Source organism: Suncus etruscus, chromosome 2, assembly GCF_024139225.1.
Source record: "Suncus etruscus isolate mSunEtr1 chromosome 2, mSunEtr1.pri.cur, whole genome shotgun sequence".
NCBI classification, from domain to species: Eukaryota; Metazoa; Chordata; class Mammalia; order Eulipotyphla; family Soricidae; genus Suncus; species Suncus etruscus.
Genome location: NC_064849.1, coordinates 38,507,626 through 38,532,643, shown reverse-complemented (window position 1 = coordinate 38,532,643; position 25,018 = coordinate 38,507,626). Strand labels below are relative to the sequence as shown.

General features: G+C 40.0%; 1 protein-coding gene across 1 annotated transcript in view; it reads left to right on the top strand.

Annotated features, from left to right (window-relative positions):
• Positions 1–22,414: 22,414 nt before the first annotated feature.
• PTGDR (prostaglandin D2 receptor) overlaps positions 22,415–25,018 on the top strand; it is a 38,082-nt gene continuing 35,478 nt past the window's right edge. The window contains exon 1 of the mRNA XM_049768942.1: positions 22,415–23,257. Within this exon, the coding sequence (XP_049624899.1) occupies positions 22,415–23,257 (843 nt within the window). The remainder of the gene's footprint in view (positions 23,258–25,018) is intronic.

Here is a 25,018-nt window from a genome sequence, read left to right as displayed (position 1 = left end):
AGATGGGACTCTTCCAAGAGCAGCTGGCTGGGGCGCAGTGATTAATAGGACAGCTAGAGGGAGATAGAGTGCCTCCTCAGTGTCCCTTAAAAGCTGAACAGAGAACTGAGCATCTGAAAGCCCATACCCGGCGGCTGGATAAGACGCAGTGCTTGGTAACTCGGCTCCTCTGTGTGCCCTGAAAGATGAGTCAGGACAAGCAAAAGACTGAACACTGGAAAGCTGCATACCAGCGATAACTCCTGGCAGCTGGATAGGATGCAGTGCTCGGTAATTCAGCTCCTCTGTGTATCCTGAAAGATGAATCAGGACAAGCAGAGGACTGAGTGATGATGCCTGGCAGCTAGATGGAATGTGGCAGGAAGAGGAGGGCAGATCACTCGTCCCTGAAGCTGGAGTAAGTTTCAGCATTTGTATACCAGCGTATAAGGTGACTCCCAACTTTTAAGAAGTTTTTTATGAGTCAAAAGTCATCCTATAAGCCAGAAAATATGGTACATAAAAGAGAAAAATTTGGGCACTGCATATTTCTGGTTGTTTACTTAAAGAAGATACATTTCTAGGGATGACTGACTCTCTTTCTGTCTCTCTGTCTCTGTCTCTGTCTCTCTCTCCCCCCACCCCTCTCTCTCTCTCTCTGAAAAAAGGAACAGCAAAACAAAAAAGTTAGGGAACCTCTGATTTACAGGAACAAGTCTGTGCTAGTATTCCCTTTGCTCTGTCATTGCTTAAACAATTTTTGAAAACCACGGCCTCATATGATTCTAATGGTGGACATAGAGTGCTGGTCAGTCAACTACACAATACCCAGTAAAAGATCTAATTGGATCATTTCCTTAGCAGACAGTCCTGAAGTCACATAAATTTTTACTATTTAGGTTTGGGGAGTTCCTCATATGTCTCAAGGAGTTTGTTATATGTCTCAGATTTCCCTGTAAAGGGAAATCTTAAAGATATTGCTGAAGTTGCTGCCAGGGCAGCACTGATACTCATTACATTCCTCTTCCATTATTCACACTCAATTTTCCTGTTCATAATTATCCCCTCAGCAAGTTCTAGTGGCTTTCTGGTGGTGAGGGCCCTAATCTCCATTCCCAGGCTAGTTTCTTTAGCTATTGATACTGAGTGTATCTACACATAGTTATTAGGGCCAGCAAGCACCAAAAGGCTTCCATGTGGATTATCTGAGTCCACATTATTCCTCTGCCCCTGCCCTTTGTGTATCAGCATCTCTATTGCTCACCAAAATATGACAATGCTTCTTTCATGTTTGATCATTGATAGAGTTCATAAAATTATTTTGATAGTGGGTAGAGTTTGTAATTCAGTGAAATAGGCTGGCATGGATGAATATCTTCAAGTGACCAAGATATCTAGGAACTGAAGCAATAGTACCATGGGTACTAGTACACTTTATGGTTGACTTGGATTCAATCACTGTCATCCTATTGTGTCCCCTATAGGAGTGATTCCTGAGTGCAGAGCCAATAGTTAAGCCCTGAGCATCACTGGGTGTGGCCCCAAAAGAAAACAAACAAACAAACAGCAAAATAAAAATATCAGGATCTCAAATGCTGAAAATAACAAGTGATGAATGGGGTGAATCACTTTTTTTGTTTGTTTGTTTTTGTTTTGTTTTTTGTTTCTCGGTCACACCCAGTGGTGCTCAGGGGTTACTCCTGGCTGTCTGCTCAGAAATAGCTCCTGGCAGGCACGGGGGACCATATGGGACACCAGGATTCGAACCAACCACCTTTGGTCCTGGATCGGCTGCTTGCAAGGCAAACACTGCTATGCTATCTCTCCGGGCCCGGGTGAGTCACTTTTGCCTGAGACGCTTATGTGCTTTTGAATGAGGATGCAGAGCTATACAGAGGCATCTGGCTTAAATTGCAACCTAAAATCATATAATGTCTCATTCCCTTAAAATATTACCTCTTGTTAGTGCTTTGGTTGTGCCATTAGAAGACAGATACAGATACAGGAATCTCTGCTGCCAGCTTATTCTAGAAGGGATGGTATGTGATAAGATAAATTCCATGGGCACGGATTCATTCCTATGCCCCTATACTTCCATTGTGAAATGTGACCCTGGGCATATCCTTTTCTATGTTGGAACCTGTGCATGTAAATAAGGGTCCTTGCTGGGGCTCATTTCAAGGGAAGGAAAAGCTTAGTATTATCCTCTTAGTATACTGGACCACTGGTCACTGATGGGAATCCTAAATGCAGTGTCACCTCAGGCAACTTTTCAACACAATGCAGACCATCAATGACACCTCTATGAGTTCCATCCATTGGATATGAGTCTGAAATACATGGCATTATTAAACAGTGATTATTTTCTATTTCAACCCATAATTTAATCTTTATAACAGAGGGAGAACTTGTGAAAACCATATTATAGAATAAGTTTCTACTGTTCAAAAAATAGTCCCCTCGTTCTCTTTTATTTTATTGAGCCCAACCCCTGGGCTTGAAGAAAAGATAGATCAAGTAAAGAAAAGACAAGTTCCCCCCAAAATGAAATGCTGAGGAAAACAGCAGAGATATATGAAGAAAACTAAGATAGGATCTTGAAATAACCCAGGGAAAGAGAGAATATTTAAGAGGAACACCATCTTGGTGACAAATAGTTGAGTGAGAAGCATTGAGTGTCCAAATAAATCAATGCAAAGTCACCTTTGATGAATATAGCAATCTAAAAGCATGACTTTACAATGAAAATTTTATTTCTATTTTTTCTTGCCTTTTTTTCCCTTTAGTTTTTGGTCCACATCCAGAGGTGCTCAGGGTTTACTCTGGCTCTGCACTTAGGAGTCACTCCTAGTGGGCATGGGGACCATAAGGGATGCCAGAGATCAAACCTGGGTTGGCCACATATAAGGCAAAGACCTTCCCACTTTACTATCAATCTGGCTCCACAAATTCATTTTTTATTCATTAGTTAATTCATTTTTTATTCATTAGTTAATTTAATGTAGTAAAGACCCACTGTATATAAAATTATTTCTCTTTTTTCCTAGTAAGCCAAATTAAACTCACTGTTTTCTCCTGAGCATCTAAGAACAAACATGGGTTCAATATATAAACTTTCTTCTTATTTTTACTTTATTAAAACCTCATAGATCCCATTGAATTTTATTAAACTCAAATCACTGTAAATAGCTCATGATTTTTGGTTTTCCATTGTTAGTGTTCCTGAAAAAATTTGTGAAGAATTCACAGTCATTCCTTTGAATTTCCCATGTAATTCACTCTCGAAGTCATCTAAATGAATTCTGTTCAATAATGCTTAAAATCACATATATATGGTATATAAATATATTTTGTATATAAATTTATAGATATATTTATAATATATATAAATCCTTATATAATTTTTAATCTTTATATATACACATGTATATACAGAAATTATCACTACACAGATATAAAGTGGCTGAGTCAAGATTTGAACTCAGTTAATCTGATTTCAGAACTATATTTTCCTCAAAAAATAATTGACTTTGTGAGATTAGGGCAGAGGTCTGGGCGTTAACTGTGTCAAAATTACAAAAACTGGAAAGACGAGCCCGGAGAGATAGCACAGCGGCGTTTGCCTTGCAAACAGCTGATCCAGGACCAAAGGTGGCTGGTTCGAATCCCTGTGTCCCATATGGTCCCCCGTGCCTCCCAGGAGCTATTTCTGAGCAGACAGCCAGGAGTGACCCCTGAGCACTGCCGGGTGTGGCCCAAAAACCAAAAAACAAACAAACAAACAAACAAACAAACTGAAAAGACTTTAAAGAAAACAGAGATAATTAGTTGCTAATTAAGCTCTCAGAAATTTTATTTCCTTACATTAACCCCCTTACATTAAAGGGGGTTATTTAGATTTGGCCTCCAGAGAGTGCATATTCAGTAGAGCAGAGTCAAGAAAATCAAAATGAAGAGTAAATAGGAAGGGAGTAAGTAGTGACTGGAGGGCAGTAAAAAAAATTTCTCTTTGCTTAGGATTTTGGGCACACAGTAAGAAGAGAGGACAAGAGCTTATAAGAGGAGTCAATTTTTAATTTTTCTTTTTGGTTGATAATTTTTAATTGAATCACTCTGAGGTACAAAGTAACAAAGTTGTTCATGACTAAATTTAAATCATACAATGTTCTAAAACCATCTCTTCACCAGTTTCCCTCTGGCCTCCTCCTAACTTCTGCCACAGTTATTATTTTTCTTGTTCTTGTTCTTGTTCTTGTTCATGTTCTTGTTCTTGTTCTTGTTCTTGTTCTTGTTCTTGTTCTTGTTCTTCTTGTTCTTCTTGTTCTTGTTCTTGTTCTTGTTCTTCTTCTTCTTCTTCTTCTTCTTCTTCTTCTTCTTCTTCTTCCTCTTCTTCTTCTTCTTCTTCTTCTTTCTCTTTCTTCTTTCTTCTTCCTCCTTCTTCCTTCTTTCTTCTTCTTTTCTTCTTCCTTCTTTTCTTCTCTTCTTCCTTTTTCCTTCTTTCTTCTTTCTTTACCTTCTTCTTTCTTCTTCTCCTCCTCCTTCTTCTCCTCTTCCTCCTTTTCCTCCTCCTTTTTCTTCTTCTTCTTCTTCTTCTTCTTCTTCTTCTTCTTCTTCTTCTTCTTCTTCTTCTTCTTCTTCTTCTCCTTCTTCCTCCTCCCCCTCCTCCCTTCCTCTTCTTCCTCCTCCTCCTTTTTCTTCTTCTTTTTTCTCCTCCTCCTCTTCCTCCTTCTTATTTTTCTTCTTCCATCTTCATCTTCCTTCTTCCTTCTCCTCCTCCTCCTTCTCCTTCCTCTTCCTCTTCTTCTCCTCCTTCTTCCTTTTCTTTTCTTCTTTCTCTTCTTCCTCCTCTTCCCCTTCTTCCTCTTTTCTTCTTCTCCCTTTTCCTCTTCTTTCTCTTCCTCCTCTTTCTCTTCCCCTTCTTTTTCTTCCACTTCCCCTTCTTCCTCTTTCTCTTCTTCCCTTCCTCTTCCTCCTCTTCCTCTTCTTTTCCTCTTCCTCCTTTTCCCCTTCTTTTCCTTTCTCTTCCTCTTCTTCCTCTACCTCCTCCTTTTCTTCTTCCTCTACCTCCTCTTCTTCTTCTTTGTCTCTTATTCTTTTAGGCACTGTGGCTTGTTATTCAAGGGGTATTATGCATATCAGTTTACCTTCTTTCAGCACCCAATTGTTTTGTTCAGAGTGATCATTTCCATCTATCGTTGTCATTGTGGTCCCTCTCTGCCCTAATTGTGCTACCGTCTCTTAGTGTCAAGCTTTCTACCATGGACTAGTTACCCTGGCCCTTATCTTTATTGTCTTTGGATATTATTACTATACTATCTTTTTTTTTAATATTCCACAAATGAGTAACACCATTCTATGTCTATCCCACTTTGACTGGTTCATTTCAATCAACATAATGCCATATCTATCCATATATAAAGAAATGTATGACTTCATAAAAAATGGGGAAGAGAGATAAACAGAAACTTCCTCAGAAAAGAAATACAGATGTTAAAAAGGCACATGAAAAAAGCTCCACATAATTAATTATTAGGGAAAGACAAATCCAAGCTACGAGATATTATCTCACAGAGATGGCATAAAGAGTGGCACACCTTAAATAGAACAAAAACAACCAATGCTGGTACATATATGTGGAGAAAGGGAGTCATTCTCTGCTGAAGTGGAATATAGATTTTTTTGGAAAACAATATGGTCATTCCTCAAAAACTAAAAATTGAGCTCCCATATAACTAGCAATATTATTCTTGAAAATATACTCCAAGGATCCCAAAACACAGTGCAAAAAAGGCATCTGCATTCCTATGTTAATCGCAGTACTACTCACAATAGACAGAATTTAGAAACAATCTAAGTGCCCAAGAATATTATGAGTGGATAAAGAAACTGGTACATTGACACAATGGAATACTATTGTAGCTGTTTTTTTGTTTTTTTTGTTTTTTTTGTTTTTTTGTTTTTAGTTTTTGGGTCACACCCGGCAGTGCTCAGGGATTACTCCTGGCTCTACGCTCAGAAATCGCTCATGGCAGGCTCAGGGGACCATATGGGATGCCAGGATTCGAACCACCATCCTTCTGCATGCAAGGCAAATGCTCTACCTCCATGCTATCTCTCCGCCCCCTGTAGCTGTTCTTTAGGCTAATTTGTACAGGGACATTACTGGAAAGTGTTAGAAATAGAGATAGTAGAAAGAAGCATCTCTTGCTCACTGATTAACAGATGGACTTATTTGTTTGAGATCTAGTAGGAAATTGGGGGTAGTGAGGAAAGAGAATAGGGGTTTATCTATCTCTCCAACTCCTTTCCATGTGATTGCAGATTGCTCTAGCTGCTTTTGCTACCTATTTTCTCCTCACTATACACCACACAGCTTCTTTCCAGAAGCTTCTTCTGCTACACTTAAAACCACAGCTCCATCTCCACCTGTGATTTCCAGTAACACTCCTTGCCCATCCAGGGCAAAGAAAGGTGTAGTCAATTACTGAGTGTTTCAGTATCTCCATTATTTTCCCTTAACATCTTTGTAAAGAGTCCATTTAACCACTCTTCTGTTTCTTCACTTAAGCATGCTATCACTTTCCTGCCACTACTTAATTGATACAGTTCCGGATTTGAATGAGTCTAGTTATTATCATGTTAAGATACAGGGGAAGGACTGGAAATTCAAGAGGATAAAGGGATAAAGTAGATAATGGACATTCATTACCTGAATTTCCCGCTGGAATCCTCAAATTTAAAGTATCTAAACGGAATTCCTGATTGCTTTCTCCTTATCTGCCTTCAAACTTCCCTACCCCCATTTATTATTTAATTTTTTGAAGTAATCACTATTTATAGAATGTTTTCTATATTCAAGGCAGCAGGATTCACAGATGCTCAGAGGGGGGATAGTTAATTGGTAGAGAATGTGACTGCAAAAAAGCCCAAAACAATGTTTCATTTATAGCAACTTACTTAAAGTAGAAGGATCCACTGTTGTTCACAAATGATAGTTGCTTTTTCTTTATTTGTATTTGTTTTTGTTTTATTTGTTTTGATAGTTGAGACTATAGCCAAAGGACATTAAAGCACAGAACCCAGAATAGAGCATAGGCAAAAAAAAAAAAAAAAAACTTTATCAAAATAAAAAAAAAATGGGGCCAGAGAGATAGCATGGAGGTAGGGTGTTTGCCTTGCATGCAGAGGGACAGTGTGGTTCGAATCCCGGCATTCCGAGTGGTCCCCTGAGCCTGCCAGAAGCAATTTCTGAGCGTGGAGCCAGGAGTAACCCCTGAGCACTTCCGGGTGTGAACCAAAAACTAAACAAAACAAAACAAAACAAAACAAAAACAAAAACAAAAGAATGAGCTAAGCCTTAAAGAATAAATACAATAAATAAAATTAAAAAACAGTGAAAGGAATAAAAGATCGAAAGCACTATAGTCAGAGCAAAGAAAGAAGCCATGTATTTTTTTGAAAAAAATGGAAAAACTAGCTCAAACAGCTGAATCATAAAATAAATAGAGTAGGTAAAAAAAGCTGGGGTGGACGTGGAGTAAGAAATGAAAGAAAATAAATAATAAAATTTTACAAAAATCATAGGCTAAACTAGATGACAAAAGATGCTAGCTATTTTACAAGTATGTTTGGTTTTTATGATATCGAATGAGATACTTCTGAAGTCTGATTTCCTATTGGCCCCAGAACAAATAGATAACACTTGTTCCCTTTGGGAAGAGAGCTAAGGATAATAGACAAAAGAAAAAAGGTGAAAACTTCAGAGTTTCTAATTATGATTAAAGTATGTTCCAAAGCAAAAAAAAAAAAAAAATGAGGCTTCTGAATTCTTTAACTCTTGAGTCTTAAAATATCAAAGGCATAATTTAGGCCATAAGTTTTACTTTTAGATAGAATCACTGGAGAGGTACAGTGGCTGGCCTAATACATTTCCTTTCCCATTTCTAATGCAATGACACAGTGGGAAATAGGAAGAACATGAATAGAAGAGGCCTAATGAAAAGGGGCTAATACTTTTCTGATGATGATTACTTTTGTCATCAGGAGACCATCCAAAGGAAAGGAGCAAGGCAGAGAGCAAGTGTTTTAGACAGGGCAGAGTCATGCATGGTAGACCAAGAACAAAATATCGTAAGAATCTTGTCACATTTTCTCATTACTTAGATATGTTTGATTTGTTCTTGTTACTATAAATTGTGTCATCTTTAATAAGTGTGTATATTAAATACCATTTGTAAATATGTTGAAAACACACAGTTAAAAAGTACAAGATTGTTGAGTTAAATAATTAAGGATGGTGCTGGATGGCGATGGATTTCTTTTTGCCATCCCAGGCCACGTGGCTCAGCAACCCCATGAACCTGCGAGTTTCAGGCCCAGGTGAAACGCGAAATCACTCACTCACAGGCAGGCTTCAGAAAGAATCATCTTTATTTAGGCCCTAGCCACCACATGTGTGTGGCCTACTCATAACCTTTCAAGCATACAGCCATCCTAGGCTTGCCCTGCGTCTTATCCTCTTTCAGCCATCTCCCTCAGAAAGCCCAGCAGGGCCAAAAGGCAAAAGCCCCTTAATCCCCTGGCTTCCAGGTTTATCTACCTATTCCAAGACCCCTCCCAGGAATGGCCGGGCTTTGCAGGTAAGGTCACACCTATTATCCGGTTCCCAAGACCCCTCCCAGAAATGGGTGGGTCTCAGATAAGTACCCTACACAAGATAGACTTCAGTAGGCTTTTTTCATGTTGGTGACCCTCATATCTTTATTCATGGTTAATGTTATGTAACAAAAAAGCTTCTTGGGGTCAAATTCAATTGTGCTACATGAAGGCAAAAGTTACTTCTAGAGGTGCTGGAGCAAGAGTATAAAGGAATAGGGTGTTGCCTTGCATGAACACCCAGCTTCAATCGCCATCAGACCATATGGTCCCCTTAGCCCTCCAGGAGTGATCCCAGAGTACAGAGCCTGGAGTAATCTTTGAGCTCTGCTGGGTGTGACCCCCCCAAAAAAGAAACAAAAAACTATTGCAAGAGTTACTTTTAAATGATATTTTGGGGGCCCTAATGTCTCTAAATAAAGTGATTTAAATAAGTAGTATTTTTTAAATATTTATTTTACTGATGTTGATGATAAAGGTGTCCTAGTCTTTAGTTTTAGTGATGTTCAGATTACATACTATGTCTTCTAAATTTCTTTGTTTCCAACATAATAAAACCAAGAAATCTTAGAAGTCTAAAATATAACACAGAGGTGGGATTTTTGAGAAAACTTGCCTGGTCATTCTTCAGACATCCTTGTTTTCTTGTCCTGGTTTTGTTTGTTTGTTTGCTTTTGTTTTGTTTTATTTTGGGGCCACACCCGACAATGCTCAGGGGTTACTTCTGGTTATGCACTTAGAAATCACTCCTGACAGGCTCAGGGGACCATATGGGACACAGGAGATTGAACCCAGGTCTATCCTGAGTCAGCTGCATGCAAAGCAAAAGCCCTACTACTGTGCTATTGCTCCAGCTCCCCTTACTTTCTTTTCTTAAAAATTTCCATTTGATCCTGTACTGATGTAATTATATGTCAGGAAAATGGCTTTATAAAAACAAAATGATTAATAAATATAAAAAACGATTTATTCCATGTATACAAAACAGCTTGACAAACATGAACTAACAATTGTAAAGTATCATATCAACAAAAGAATAACAATGACATGCCCATACCAGTAATTAGAAAAAATTGATTAAGCAATATTCAAAAGTTATTTGATTAAAAAAAAAAAACTCAACGACCAAAATAGAAAAAATTTACCCCTCTAAAGAAATGAATCAAACACTCCTGAAATTCATTTGGAACAAAAAACACACATGAATAGCTAGAGCAACCCTTGGGAAAAGGAGTATGGCGGCATCACTTTTCCCAATTTTAAATTGTATTACAAAGCTATAGTCATTCAAACATCATGGTATTGGAATAAAGACCGACCCTCATATCAGTGGAATAGACTTGAGTATTCAGAAAATGTTCCCCAGACATACAATCAATTAATCTTTGATAAAGGGGCAAGAAATGCAAAATGGAGCAAAGAAAGCCTCATCAACAAATGATGTTGGGGCAACTGGTCAGCCACTTGCAAAAAAGTAAACTCAGATCTCCATCTAACACCATGCACAAAGGTCAAATCCAAATGGATTAAAGACCTGTATATCAGACCCGAAACTATAAGGTATATTGAACAATATGTAGGTAAAACACTCCATGACATTGAGACTAAAGGTATCTTCAAGGTGAAAACAGCATGCTCCATACAAGTGGAAATGGAGACAAACAGATGGAACTATATTAAGCTGAGACTCTTCTGCACCTCAAAGGAAATAGTGTCTAGGATACAAACCCATCCACAGAATGGGAGAAACTATTCACACAATACCCATCAGACAAGGGGCTAATATCTAAGATATACAAGTTACTGACAGAACTTAACAAGAAAAAAAATCTAACCCCATCAAAAAATGGGGAGAAGAAATTAACAGACAATTTCTCAAAGAAGAAATACAAATGGCCAAATGCATCAGGGAGATGCAAACCAAAACAACAATGAGGTACCATCTCATGGCACAGAGACTGGCACACATCACAAAGAACAAGAACAATCAGTGCTGGCAGGGATGTAGGGAGAAAGGAACTCTCATTCATTGCTGGTGGGAATGCCATCTAGTCCAACCCTTATGGAAAACGATATGGAGAATTCTCAAAAAACTGGAAATTGAGCTCCCATCTGATCCAGCTATACCACTCCTAGGAATATACCCTAGGAACACAAAAATGCAATACAAAATCCCTACTTCACACCTATATTCATTGCAGCTATATTCATAGCCAGACTCAGGAAACAACCAAGATGCCCTTCAACAGATGAATGGCTAAAGAAACTGTGATACATATACACAATGAAATACTATGCAGCCATCAGGAAAAATGCCATAAAAGTTTCCTATACATGGATGGACATGGAAACTATTATGCTGAGTGAAATAAATCAGAGGGGGAGAGAGACACACACAGAATAGTCTCACTTATCTGTGGGTTTTAAGAAAAATAAAAGACATTATTGTAATAATGCCCAAAGATGAGGGCTGGAAGGACTGGCTCATGATATGAAGCTCACCTCAAAGCGTGGAGAGTGCAGTTAGAGAATCAATACATTAGCAACTACCATTACAATGTTAATGAGTGAGAGAAATAGAATGCCTGTCTCAAATACAGGCAGTGTTGGTGTGAGAGGAGGAAGATGGTGGTGGGAATGTTGCACTGGTTAAGGGTGGTTCTTTTTTTGTGATTGAAACCCAACTACAATCATGTTTGTAATCATGGTGTTTTAATAAAGATATTATTAAAAAATAAAAAAACCTATTTGATTTAATTGAGCCTATATGGCAAACCCACTGCCAATTTTATACTTAACGGTGAGACACTTTCCTATAAGTAAACTTTCCTCTAAGATCAAGAATAAGATAAGGATGTTCACTTTCACCAGTACTCAATAAAGTACTCAAGCAAGAGTAATTAAACTCAAAGTGGCTACTAAAATCATGAAAATATGTAAGTAAAACTACCACTATTTTATGACGACATGATATACATTTCAAAGAATTAAACAAAAAGCCTTTAGGAATTTATAAATGAAAATTGACAAACTATAATATTAATACATACAAAAATGTTGTCTTCCTATATTTAAATAATAAAACTAGAAAGAAATCAATAACCCCATTTACACTTGAATCAAAAATAGCTTCTAATAAATTAAAAAAAAGTGAAAGACCTATCAATAAGAAGCCATTGTTGACAAAATATGTGACTCTGAGACCGGCAATATTTTGTGCTCATGGATTAAAAGAATTAACTTTATTAAAATGCTATGATACCTAAGTGATACAGTCTCTCTCAAATTCCCATCATAGAATAAAAATGTATAACATTTATTTATAATTACAAAAGACTCAGATAGTAAAATCATTTCTTAAAAAAATAAAACAAGAATGGAGTCATCACAGATCTAACTATATTACAAAGCAACAATAATTAAGACAGTCTGAAATAAGAAGAAAAATAGTCATTCAAATCAATGTTAACAAAATTGACAACTCTAAAATAAACTAATTTATGACAATGAGTCAAGAACTTTAAAGGAACAAGAAGAGACTCTTCAATAAATGCTACTGGGGAAACTGAAGAGCCAAATGAGAGAGAGTGATCACATTAGACACAGAAGGTTATTAGTTTGATCTCCACACATTCTAAAGTGTGATTATAACAGCTCTTCAGTTTATACCTGGTGTTCTGCTATTCTTTGATCCCCACCATCAAAGAGGATCCAGATAAATCATAATCAGGAATGTGTGAGAACAAAGACTATGGTCAGGAGCATGAGCCCTAGAAAGTCCATGCAAGAGTACTGCAGAAATTCCTGTAAAGCATCACACACAGAACATGAAACCCATTGCAGGCATGTGAAGAAGCACTACAATGTGTGTGTGTGTGTGTGTGTGTGTGTGTGTGTGTGTGTGTGTGTGTGTGTGTGACCCCAGTAAGTTCTGCAACTCTGTGTGTACGCCAGTGTTTGGACTGATGTGTAAGCACTACAACTACCATGTTCAAGAAACAAGTATGTGCATGACCCCTGTACACTGTAACAGAGGGATGAACAGGATTGGGGAAGAAATATTATAATGCAGAGCACCTCCTGGAGTGAGCCCTACGTGCAGAACCAGGAGTAATCCAGGAGCATTGCAGAGTGTGGCTCAACAACAAAATTTAAAATAATAAAAGAAATTTGATAGCTGCATAATATTCCATTGTGTATATGTACCACAGTTTCTTTAGCCATTCGTCTGTTGAAGGGCATCTTGGTTGTTTCCAGAGTCTTGCTATGGTAAATAGAGCTGCAATGAATATAGGTGTAATGAAGGGGTTTTTGTATTGTATTTTTGTGTTCCTAGGGTATATTCCTAGGAGTGGTATAGCTGGATCGTATGGGAGCTCGATTTCCAGTTTTTGGAGGAATCTCCATATCGCTTTCCATAAAGGTTGAACTAGACGGCATTCCCACCAGCAGTGGATAAGAGTTCCTTTCTCCCCACATCCCCGCCAACACTGTTTATTCTCATTCTTTGTGATGTGTGCCATTCTCTGGGGTGTGAGGTGGTATCTCATCGTTGTTTTGATTTGCATCTCCCTGATGATTAGTGATGTGGAGCACTTTTTCATGTGTCTTTTGGCCATCTGTGGGGAGGAGGGAGACTTGGGACATTGGTGATGGGAATATTGCACTGGTGATGGGTGGTGTTAAAAAAAAAAAAGAAAAAGTATAAAAGATGCACTACAATTTAGGATAAAAAAAAAAAAGAAATACATTGTATTTCTTGGTTGTTTATTTGGGCAGATGCTGTCTAAGTGGTGCTCAGGGAACCTGAGGACCAGTGCCCTTGATTCTTGGCACACTGGCCCAGCAGTTTCCTGGCAGGGCTCCAGGATATAATGTGACATTTGGTGATAGTTCGGGGACAAAAAAAAAAAAACAAAAACAAAAAAAAAAAACAAAACAAAATATGGCATTCTGCCTTTATCTATGATCCCTCTTTAATCTCCTTGGTACTTATTAGCCTATTTCCTACGATTTTTATGAATTGTAATTATTATCTTGTTAAGAACTTGCCAGAACTATGCTATATAGCATAGCCTTGAATGTGGCCAACCCAGGTTCAATTCTGGCACCCCATTTGTTCTTCTGAGTCCATCCATCTAGACCAAGAAGTACACCCTGAGCATTGCCAAATGTGGGGGAAAGAAAGGAAAGAAAGAAAAAGAAAGAGGAAGAAAGAAAAAAAAAAGAAATTTGATATAAATACACTTGTATACTTACCAAAAATATTGCCAAAAACTACGAAAATTCTAATCTGAATGTTTATTGTAGCATTATTTACAATAAATTAGAATTAAAAACAACCCAACAGATAAATGGATACAAATGTCATATAGACAGAACTAAGATCACCAAATTGAAAGGATATTGTAAATACTGAGATAATGGTGAAGGGAAGTGAAAACTTTGGTGGAAGTTTTGGTTTTGGACAAATTATGCAAAAATAAAAACCTATCATTGACAGTATTGTAAATCATAGAGCCTCAAAGTTTAAAACATTTAAAATGCTTTATGTATCACATAGATAATGGAATATTATTCTTATATAAAATAAAAATTTGCCACTTGCAACATATATGGATGGACTCTAATTTGAAGAATATTTTCATTAGGTATAGAATTTCAAGTTGGCGCACAGGGGTATTTCTCAGTCTCCTTTCCCTACTCTTATAAGTTAAATAGCTTGGCACTTCTCAGTGTTTTGGAATACTTCCCTGTATCACACATCAATCAGCATATTGCTATTCAGATTGCTCAGCTGCTGAGCTTCTCCCCCCATGTGCTGGAAGAAATGTAGGTATGAGACCAAGAAAAACTATTACTTCATACTCTTTCACTTTCCAAATACCTCGCATACTACACCTCCCTTTCCTCTCAGCAAATTTTCCTTTAATATTCAATATTAGTAGTGTGAAACCTCTATACACATTATCCAACAGCTCTATAATTATAGTAAAGGTATTAAGGAAATTCATGGGGCTTAAAAATTGTGTGTAGTGGCTTAAAAATATGAGGTTGGGGGCCGGAGAGATAGCATGGAGGTAAGGCGTTTGCCTTTCATGCAGAAGGTCATCGGTTTGAATCCCAGCATCCCATATGGTACTCCGTGCCTGCCAGGGGCAATTTCTGAGCATGGAGCCAGGAGTAACCCCTGAGCACTGCCGGGTGTGACCCAAAACCACAAAAAAAAAAAAATTAGGTTGGAAAGGTTTTTTTTGTATCTCAGTCCATATAACTACATTATTAAGTAACCCAACTTTTCATCTGATTGACAAACTGATGAATTAGGAGCTGAAAGAACTAGCTGTCATAACAAATCTCAGAATCACAGAGACCCAACATAAGAGATATTTATACCCATGGAGTGGTCACTGTCCTTCACTGGATTGCTTTCTCTGTATTCAGAAGTAACTAGAAGATCATTCATGAGTAGTTTTCATGCGACCATAAGTGATGCACATCACTTTCACCTACATTTCATAGGTCAAATCTAAGTGAACTATCACATCCGCATTTTAGCAAAGTTGGAAAATACCATTAAGTTATGTACCTAGGGAAAAAAAGGGGAAACTAGTGAGTAACCTTCACTAAAGTTCTTAATGGTTAAATCAATTTAAAATAATTAACATTTCCTTTTTGGAATGTAAACAGCTACACTCAATTGTAAATTTGGCTATCAGTTCAAACTAGAACAACATGCATATAGTTTGTTTTGTAAATGAACACATGAAATTATGGGAAATCAATTCTATCATATACTTCACTTTTTATCTTTTAAAGCAGTAACATTAACAATTCCAGCTCTCCGTGTACCAACTTTGTATCTTAATTCCTGACATGGGGGAAGATTTTATTTTTTCTTATAGCTCATCATGTTGTCACTATGTTTTATCCCATTATCTTTTGGTTTTCCTTCCTTATACATTTCCTCTTTCTTCATCATTTTTACATTCTCCATTTTCACTAGTTTTGTTTTTTTCAGCACTCAAACTATCAACAATTTCCCCTCCATTTGATAATGCTTGTTCTTCCTCTTAGCCTTTGTCTTTTCTTTTATAGCCAAGTTTAATTGCTAATTTTAATGACTCAGAGTCCACACACCCCTTAAGTTTTTGAAATTTGATAATCACTCCTCCTTGGGCTCTTAAAGGTCATCTGCAACTTCCTACTTGCCAAATTAAGATATATTTTCTCAGTTCTCATTTTCCTTGATTCCTCAGAAATATCTGAGTTATTTATTAAATTCAATGACAGAGACTACTGACTGATCACCCAATATCCTATTTTTTCCTATTTCCTTACCAACAGAACTCTAATTTTATTGGAAATGGTGGTAAGACCAACCCGAGGGAATATTTCTCAGCCTCTCTTATAGTTGAGATGGTCGTACAGCATTCTTGTACTAATTAGGTTAATGCCAGCTACTGTAACAAAACATTCTAAAATCTCACCCACTTAACACAATAGTTAGTTATTTTTACTCACAGAATGCCCAAAATATGTGTTTTGAATCAGCAATTCACTTGTTACATGGTCATTCTAGAATTTAGGTCCTTTCCATAAACTAATTTACCCTTTTATAGAATCTCAAAAAATTTTTAAATAATAGTTAAGGGGGAGTATAAAAATAGTATGTGTGGGACTAAAGAGATGGTACAGAGACTAATGAATGCACTTGGCTTGCACAAGAGCCAACTGAGGTTAAATTCCTGGCATTCCTTATGGTCATGTGAGCCTCACCAGCAGTGATCCCTAAGTGCAGATCCAGGGGTAAGTCCTGAACACCATTGGGTGTGGCACAAAAAAAAAAAAACAAAAAGAATAAGTAAAAGAGTATGTGGAAGCTATAACATAGCAATAGGATGACACATAGCTTCAAGAAGAACATGAAACTAACTTACCTGACTGTGCAAAAGGATGAAATGAATTTGGAGATCAACCAATAAATTCTTGTTCCATAGCTAAGCCATCCAAAAGTAGATTCTGGCCCCATCAAATCAGCAGGCCCAATTGGAACATGTCAAATTTAAGAGGGCAAACTAAAGCAGATAATCTTACTTGATAGCTTTTAAGTCATTGTTTCATTTTTAGTGCCTGTCATAAATTTATTTATTTTAATTCTTGTTAAGTATTATTTTCACAAAACAAGTTGATTTGCTTTCAGTCATTAGAATCAATTAATCAGACTCATGAACTTTCTAAGTTTGGAAAAGTAAAGTTTAAAATTTGATGAGATAAAGAAAAAGATGAGATAAAATGTACAACTTGTGTTTATGTACAGAGATCATAATGCCTCAAGAATCAGACGAATAGTTCTTCAGCTGATTTAATTCACTATGTAGAATTTAAAATCAAAGTCATGCCCTATACTCCCTTACTATATTTACTCACTTAGAGAAAACTTATTATCTACTCTTTACCCAGTAAAAATTTTATGCATGATGAGAGTTTCTTTAGACTAGATTGTTCTCTTATAAGGAGATATTTATCAGTATCTAAATCAAAGATATTCACAGAAACATTTGAACCAGATAATTTTTCTTCTTCTCTATTCCATATCATTAAAAATTACTGTTGTGTATGTAAATATTTTGGGGGATTACTATGTTGCTCACCCTAATCTGATTAGGTGATTGTGCCCTACCCTAGGGTGTGACCTGGCATTCTGCCCCCACCCCAGGGTAGGACCTGATTCTGCTTCCACCATTGGTTGGTATCTGATCCCACCATTGGGTGGGACCTGACTCTGGACTATAAGAGCAAGGGTCTGTGGAAGGCGAGAGGCTTTGGCTGGATGGAACTGAATCGGAGTCTTTGGACTTCAGTTTTGTCCATCCGAATAAAGCAAATATTTCCACGAGCCTTCCACAGACCCTTGCTCTTATAGTCCAGAGTCAGGTCCCACCCAATGGTGGGATCAGATACCAACCAATGGTGGAAGCAGAATCAGGTCCTACCCTGGGGTGGGGGCAGAATGCCAGGTCACACCCTAGGGTAGGGCACAATCACCTAATCAGATTAGGGTGAGCAACATAGTAATCCCCCAAAATATTTACATACACAACAATTACAATAATAAGGGGCCGGAGAGATAGTATGGAGGTAGGGCATTTGCTTTGCAATGCAGAAGGATGATGGTTCGAATCCCTGCATCTCATATGGTTCCCTGAGCTTGTTAGGAGCGATTTCTGAGTGTAGAGCGCTGCCGGGTGTGACCTAAACCCCCTCCAAATTACAATAATAATTATGCAAAGTTAGAAGTTCTAATACTTCTAATTGCTTATCCTCAATAAATGATTGTTTTTTGTTACAATTATATTATTTTACATTACTCATCTTCCATATAATTTAGTATGAGCATAGAAAAACAATGTATAAGTCAATCTCAATTGATTCCTTTAGATTTTCCTTCAGAGATACATCCAGGCAAATGAAAGAATTAGTGGCCCAGACATTCATCTGAGTTATTTTTATGTAACCAGGACTCTCTGACAGGTAGATGAAAGCACAAAAATATTTTAAATTCTTAGAATATAAGTTCACATTTGTCTAAGATTCAAGGATAGAGTCTTTGAGGAGTACTAAATGGCTATTGTAATCTATTTTTCTTTCTGGTGAGCTATATTTGGCCACAAATATACCTGTGGAATACACCTTGATAGTATTCAGGGCTTATGCCTGGTTCTTTGTTCAGTGATCATTTCTGGTAGTGCTCAGGTATTGAACTGGGATTGGCAGCAAGCAAGGCGAGTTTCTTAATCCCTGTACTATATCTCTAGCCCATGTCTACTGTATACTTAGAGTTAGGTGTTAGGATACAAGAAAATCAAGCTGAATAAAAAAGACCTTGCCTTTGAATAATTTATACCCCAACAAGCAAATATATAGCATGATATAATACAATAAATGCTATGAAGATTCTGAAGATTTCAAGAATATCATGTCTGAGGATGAGGGAGAGAAATTTCTGGGGAAGACATTTAAGTAATCAGATAAAAACTAAAAAAGACTGACTATGCTGAGAAAAGCTAGATCATGGGTGGCGAACAAGTTCGACACAAAGAGCCAACATTTTAAACTGTGAGAGTCAGAGAGCCACACCACGCAGTGACCTGCCAAAACAGACAAACACTCACACAAAAGCATCTAATTTTAACAATAATATATTAAACACATATTGAATTTTGCCACTTTGAGTGAGGGTCAAAATCCTGCAGTGATGGTGAGGGTGTGCTGCGTCCTCCACACTAAGAACTAACGGCGAGATGTGACACAACATGTGCCACATAAGTTTCCCCGCTTGCTGGCCCTGCAGTTGTGTCTGAGGGATGGGAGAAGAGAGGACGCAGCCTGGGGGTGGGACTGCGTGCTCGGAAATGTCTCCTCAGAGGTCCCTCCTCAGAAGCAGCAGAACAAAATCCAAACTTGGCAGAGCCACAGGATACAAAATAATGAGAAGAGGCAAAGAGCCGCATTCATTTTGGCCATGAGCCACATGGGGCTCGAGAGCCACGTGTTTGCCATCCCTGAGCTAGATCAAAGGTTTTATGAATAACAAAATCGCTTTGAAATGTTATGATGTCACACTAGCTTAACTTGGCTGGTACTATCTAAAAAGGTATTTAGAAAAACTTTTTTAAACCTGAGGAAGATATAGGTTTAAACTTAAGGTTCCATTACCTCTGGCCTTAACTGAGAAATTCACCATCCTGAAGGACCACCCAAATCCTCTTCAGCATTTAGGGACTTGGTCTTTCAGCTATAGTTGTCGATGCAGTCACACTATCTTTTTCTTTTTTGTGAGGAAAGGGGAATACTCTGCTGTGCTCAGGACTTACTCCTCCTGTCTATGTCTTCATAAATTAATCCTGGTGGGGCTTGGGGAACTATAGGGAGTACTGGGTATGTAACCAGGGTTGACCACAAAGGCAAGTACCCACCAACTGCACTGTCACTCCAGCCCTATCAGCCTACTATCTTGTCTCAAGAGAACAGCAAACCTTGAGGCCATTTACTTTTTCCAGATAGCCAAACCCTAACCTAGTCCCCTAAATCCAAAATCAGAAAAATGCTGGTAAGTCCCTTTCAAATGTCAAGCTTTCAATTGAGTTGGGTAATGCATTTTATCAAAATTTGTCAAAGCCAATTCTTCCTCTACCCAACCCTTCTCCCCCCCCCATTCCATTTAACAAGTGTTGATTCCCAAAACATTCCCTAATAAATATCTTATTTCTATCTCAAAGCCTAATCCCCAGGATGCCAACCCCATCACACTTGCAGACTGCTTCCCTTACAACCACTGTGCTATTTCATTGATAAGCAAACCATCATAACCTATAATTGGATTAACAGATGAATTGCCCAGCATCTATTTACTCCTAGGCCATAATCTCATGAATGACATTTAAAATATTAATCTTTATAAATTAAGCTATAGTTAAGTCGATTTAAGGGAAATTTTCTCTAAGTCCTGCAAATGAGTAATTCTAATGTTGATTTATATGTGGACACAAATCAACTGAGGTTCACCAAGGTATACCTACTCTGTAGAATCTCTGGAGGTTTTTTTCACTCCCTTTGACAGTGAAATAAATCATCAGGGGCTGGCAAGGTGGCGCTAGAGATGCAGTTCGATCCCCCCGCGTCCCATATGATCCCCCCAAGCAGGGGCAATTTCTGAGCGCTTAGCCAGGAGTAACCCCTGTGCAACAAACGGGTGTGGCCCGAACCCCCCCCAAAATAGAAATCATCAAAATGAAATTTATTGCTGGACAAAACAATTGGGGATTGGGGCCAGAGTGATAGTGCAGCCGTAGGGTGTTTGCCTTGCATGCGGCTGACCCTAGACGACCTTGGTTCAATCTCCGGCATCCCATATGGTTCCCCCAAGCCAGGAGCATTTTCTGAGCACATAGCCAGGAGTAGCCTTTGAGCTTCACCGGATGTAGCCCAAAACCAAAAAAAAGGGGGGGGGTTGGGATAGGGGTGCTGAAAAGGCATGAAGCAAAATCAGACAAAAAAAATGAATGTTCTAGCTAGAGAGATAGTACAGAAGTTAAGTCACTTGCCAAGCACACAATTGACCCTGGTTTAATCCTCGTCATACATGCGGTACCCAGAGCACCACCAGCAGTGATTCCTGAGCACAGAGCCAGGATTAAGTCCTAAGCACCACCAGGTGTCATGACTGAAATCTTGGGAAATAGATGCTGCAAGAACTTTTATGCAGAAATAGCCCTGGAACATTGCACAACTACAAAAAAGAAGGAAACTGATAAGTCAAGGCAGTTCTGACTTTCGAAAAAAAAAATTACAGGAAATTACAGGCTCCTTCTTTTCTCAATTTTTGTCTTCTGTTTCTTCAAAATACTCACAAGATATCCAAAGGCCTGACTGTCATCTATCCTTAATAATTACATGAAGTCAAAAAAATTGGCAGTAAAACAAATAGAACTTTTCTTATCTGAAAAATAAATAATCCAAGAAAAACTTTGATATAGGGCCTACTCCTCCTACTCCTTGTTTGATATTGGGGTTTACTCTTATTGGTGATTAGGGGCTCCATGTGATATGAGGGGTCAAATCTGGCCTCTTCCATTCAAAGTATGTGCTCAGTCTTTGAGCAATTTCTCTGTCTACCCCAGAGCAGCTTAATACATTTCTGCAGATAATGGGAATAAATGTATCATGTAATTAGGCCTAAGTGATTTTTATGAAAGGTTCCCCTCTTAAGTTTTGAGTTCTTAAAATATTTTAATTTAATCTTCTAAAATAATATCTTTATTTAAGCATGTTTGTAGTTGGGTTTCAGTCATAAAAAGAACACCTCCCCCCCTTCACCAGTGCAACATTCCCACCACCAATGCTCTCCATCTCCATCCTCCCCCACCCCTGCCTGTATTCAAAACAGGCCTACTTCTTTCACTCATTAAACATTGTCATGATAGTGTAGTTATTTCTCTAACTGCACTCACCACTCTTTGTGGTGAGCTTCATATCGTATCATAAAATATTTTAATTTAAAATAACCTATCCCCTAAACTTTCTGACTTACTCTACATAATCTGCAGCATTCCTTTTAATTTTTTTTAAACAATTTAAGCCTGACCCTTACAACTTTCAGGCCCCCCAAAGAAAATTCTAAATAAGGCTTAAGCGGTAGGCAAACGTCACTTACTCTACCTCTGTGAGCATGTCAGTGTTTTCTGGTCCACTCCCAAAGTTTCACATCACTTTCTCCTTTCTCATACCCTCAGCTGCCTTTGGCTACTCAGTTCTCTTGCCTCAAAAGTAGAGGTGGCCTGAGTTGCTCTGATCCTCTTGGCTACTCAGTTCTCTTGCCTCAAAAGCCGGGGTGGCCTGAGTTGCTCTGATCTTGACTACTTAGCCAGAAGCCATTCTGACTCAGGATCCCAAGGCCTGCCTGCCTGTCCTCAAGCTCCGAAGGCACTATCCCTCCTCTCTGGACAGAGCTCTGCCCAAACCAGCATCCTTGCGAGCGGGCTGCAATCCCGCCCCTCGAGGAAGGGTGTGCCTAGAGAGTTTAGATAGGAGGTGCCGGCTGTCCGGAACACCCGGAGATCCTACATCTCTCCGTGTGGTTTCCTTTGCGTCGCAGCTTCTCCACCCGGGCTGCGCTCCGAGGGCCCGGGGGAGCTCCGGGACCACAGCCAGCCAGCCCGCAGCCGTCGCCGGGGGTCCTCCCGCAGTATCCAACGACAGCCCCCCGCGTCGCTCCACCATGCGCCTGTCGTTCTACTCCTGTCACAACATAACCTCGGTGCAGAAGGGAAGCACGGTGGCCTTTAGCTTGGTGCTCTTCGTCGGGGGCCTCGTGGGCAACCTCTTGGCGCTGGGCTTGCTGGCGCGCTCGGGGCTGGGGTCGTGCCCGCCGCGCCAGCAGCGCTCGCCGCCGTCGGTCTTCTACGTGCTGGTGTGCGGGCTGACCGTCACCGACTTGCTGGGCAAGTGTGTGGTGAGCTCCTTCGTGCTGAACGCTTACGCGCAGAACCGCAGCCTCCAGGGGCTGGTGAGCGACAGCTCCCTGTGCCAAACCTTCGCCTTCTTCATGACCTTCTTCGGGCTCGTCTCCACCATGCAGCTGCTGGCCATGGCCCTCGAGTGCTGGCTCTCCATCGGGCATCCTTTCTTCTACCGACGGCACATCACCCGGCGCCGGGGCGCGCTGGTGGCTCCCTCGGCGGGCGCCTTCTGCCTGGCTTTCTGCGCTCTGCCCTTCGCGGGCTTTGGGAAGTTCGTGCAGTACTGCCCGGGCAGCTGGTGCTTCTTCCAGATGGTGGACGAGGAGCGATCGCCGGTGGTGCTGGGCTATTCGGTGCTCTACGCCAGCCTGATGGCGCTGCTGATCCTCGCCATCGTGCTGTGCAACCTGAGCGCCATGCGCAGCCTCTACGCCATGCACCGGCGCTTGCGAAGGCTCCCGCGCTGTCGCCTCGGGGACCCGCGCGTCCAGTGCACGGCGGGCGTGAGCGAGGCGGCCTCGCAACCCCTGGAGGAGATGGATCACCTGCTGCTGCTGGGGCTCATGACTGTGCTCTTCACCATGTGCTCCCTGCCTTTAGTCGTGAGTGACTCAGCGCGGCCCCCAAGGGGCTTAGGAGAGTGGGTGGGGAAGGGTGCCTGCCGTGCAGCGCCTTCTAAAAGTGAGGAGGGAGGCAGAACGTGCGGACCCTAGCTCCAAAGAGAGAGAGAGAGAGAGAGAGAGAGAGAGAGAGAGAGAGAGAGAGAGAGAGAGAGAGAGAGAGAGAGAGAGAGAGAGAGAGAGAGAGAGAGAGAGAGAGAGAGAGAGAGCTGCATACCCCCCAAAATCTGGAGGGCTTGATGAGGCAGAGAGAGAGAGAGAGAGAGAGAGAGAGAGAGAGAGAGAGAGAGAGAGAGAGAGAGAGAGAGAGAGAGAGAGAGCTGTATACCCCCCAAAACCTGGAGGGCTTGATGAGGCTGAGTTCCCCAGATCAGGCTCACTCCCCCAGTCTCCAAGAGTTAGAATTCCAAAGTCGAGAGATAAGAGGGAACTTTTGGAGAAGGGCCTAGCCTCAAGTTGACCCCTTAAAATGTCTCCAGATGGCCCATTCCACAGGCTCCCCTTCTCTCTGCTCACCTTCGGAAAACTCTGGGTGATTAATTTTACATCTTAGACACATTGGGGGCAGATTCCCCTCCCCCCCCCCCCAAGCAATACTAGTCCCCTGCCAGGCATTTTCCCCAGAGGCCAGATGAAATGTCTTATTTGCTGTCCTACCAGTGATTTCCCTGCCTGCCTCTAGAAAACGGGTCTGTGGCTTTGGAGAGTTCTACTCTACTGGGGCCATGCTAAGGGAAGGGTACACCTTGTGGCAGAGAGCTGCTGAGGCGAATGATTGAACACTTGGGTTTGAGTTAGACAGCGAGAAGTGGTTATTTTGTTTCTGGAGCTGCAGTGAGAGGCATAGCGATAGCTCAGGAGATGGATATGTGACTCTCAGCTCACATTGTCATCAGTAGAACCTATTGACAGGCTTTATTTCTTGGCTATCGAGGTTTCATTGAAGTGCGGGAGGTGGTAGTGGGGAGTCAAACCCTGGTGGTTTTGAAGTTGTTTCCTCCTAGGGTTCCAGCTAAGACACTTGAGGGGCTGGGTTAAAGTAATATTTCCTTTATTGTCCCTTGTCCCTGTTCCTTCCTTCCCAACCCCGGGATATTGGTTCAGTCTGAACAATGGTTGAATAAATTCAGGGACCACTGGATGTCTTTGGAGTTCTGACATTGCTATAAATAATAAAGTGAATTTAGTTTCTTATGCAGGGTTGCCATTTAGGAAGTTTCTTTCCCAGACCGAACAAAATTAAATGAACATTTCCTTCTTAATTTGTAGGAAAAGTTGTTTGTGAGGTTAGGAGTAAAAATCTCACCCCCAAATAAATAAATCTATGTCTACAGAAACATATAAATATAAATGTAGACATCCACTCTAAATGCTTCTCAAACTGGAGCAAGTCAGTCTTTCACCAGGCTTTTTAAAGCTTTTTAATGCTCAGTTCTTCACCATTCACAAATGACTGTGCTCCATTTCCTGCAGTTTTGAATTAGATATTTTAAAAGAATTCTTTCTTTGATAAGTGCCCATGTAAAGAGAAAGCTTCCGACCACACTTGGAGAGCCAAACTCTCAAACCAGAAAATCATAATCCACAACCTAAACTAGCCCTGCAAAGTTTTTATGCAACTCAAGAATTAAGGACAGGTTATACAGAGGAATATTTACCGTCAATTTGGTGTACTCTGATCCCTGACTAATCAGATACTGTTCCTAAGGGAAGACTTTCATTTCTTCTTTAGTAGACACCTGC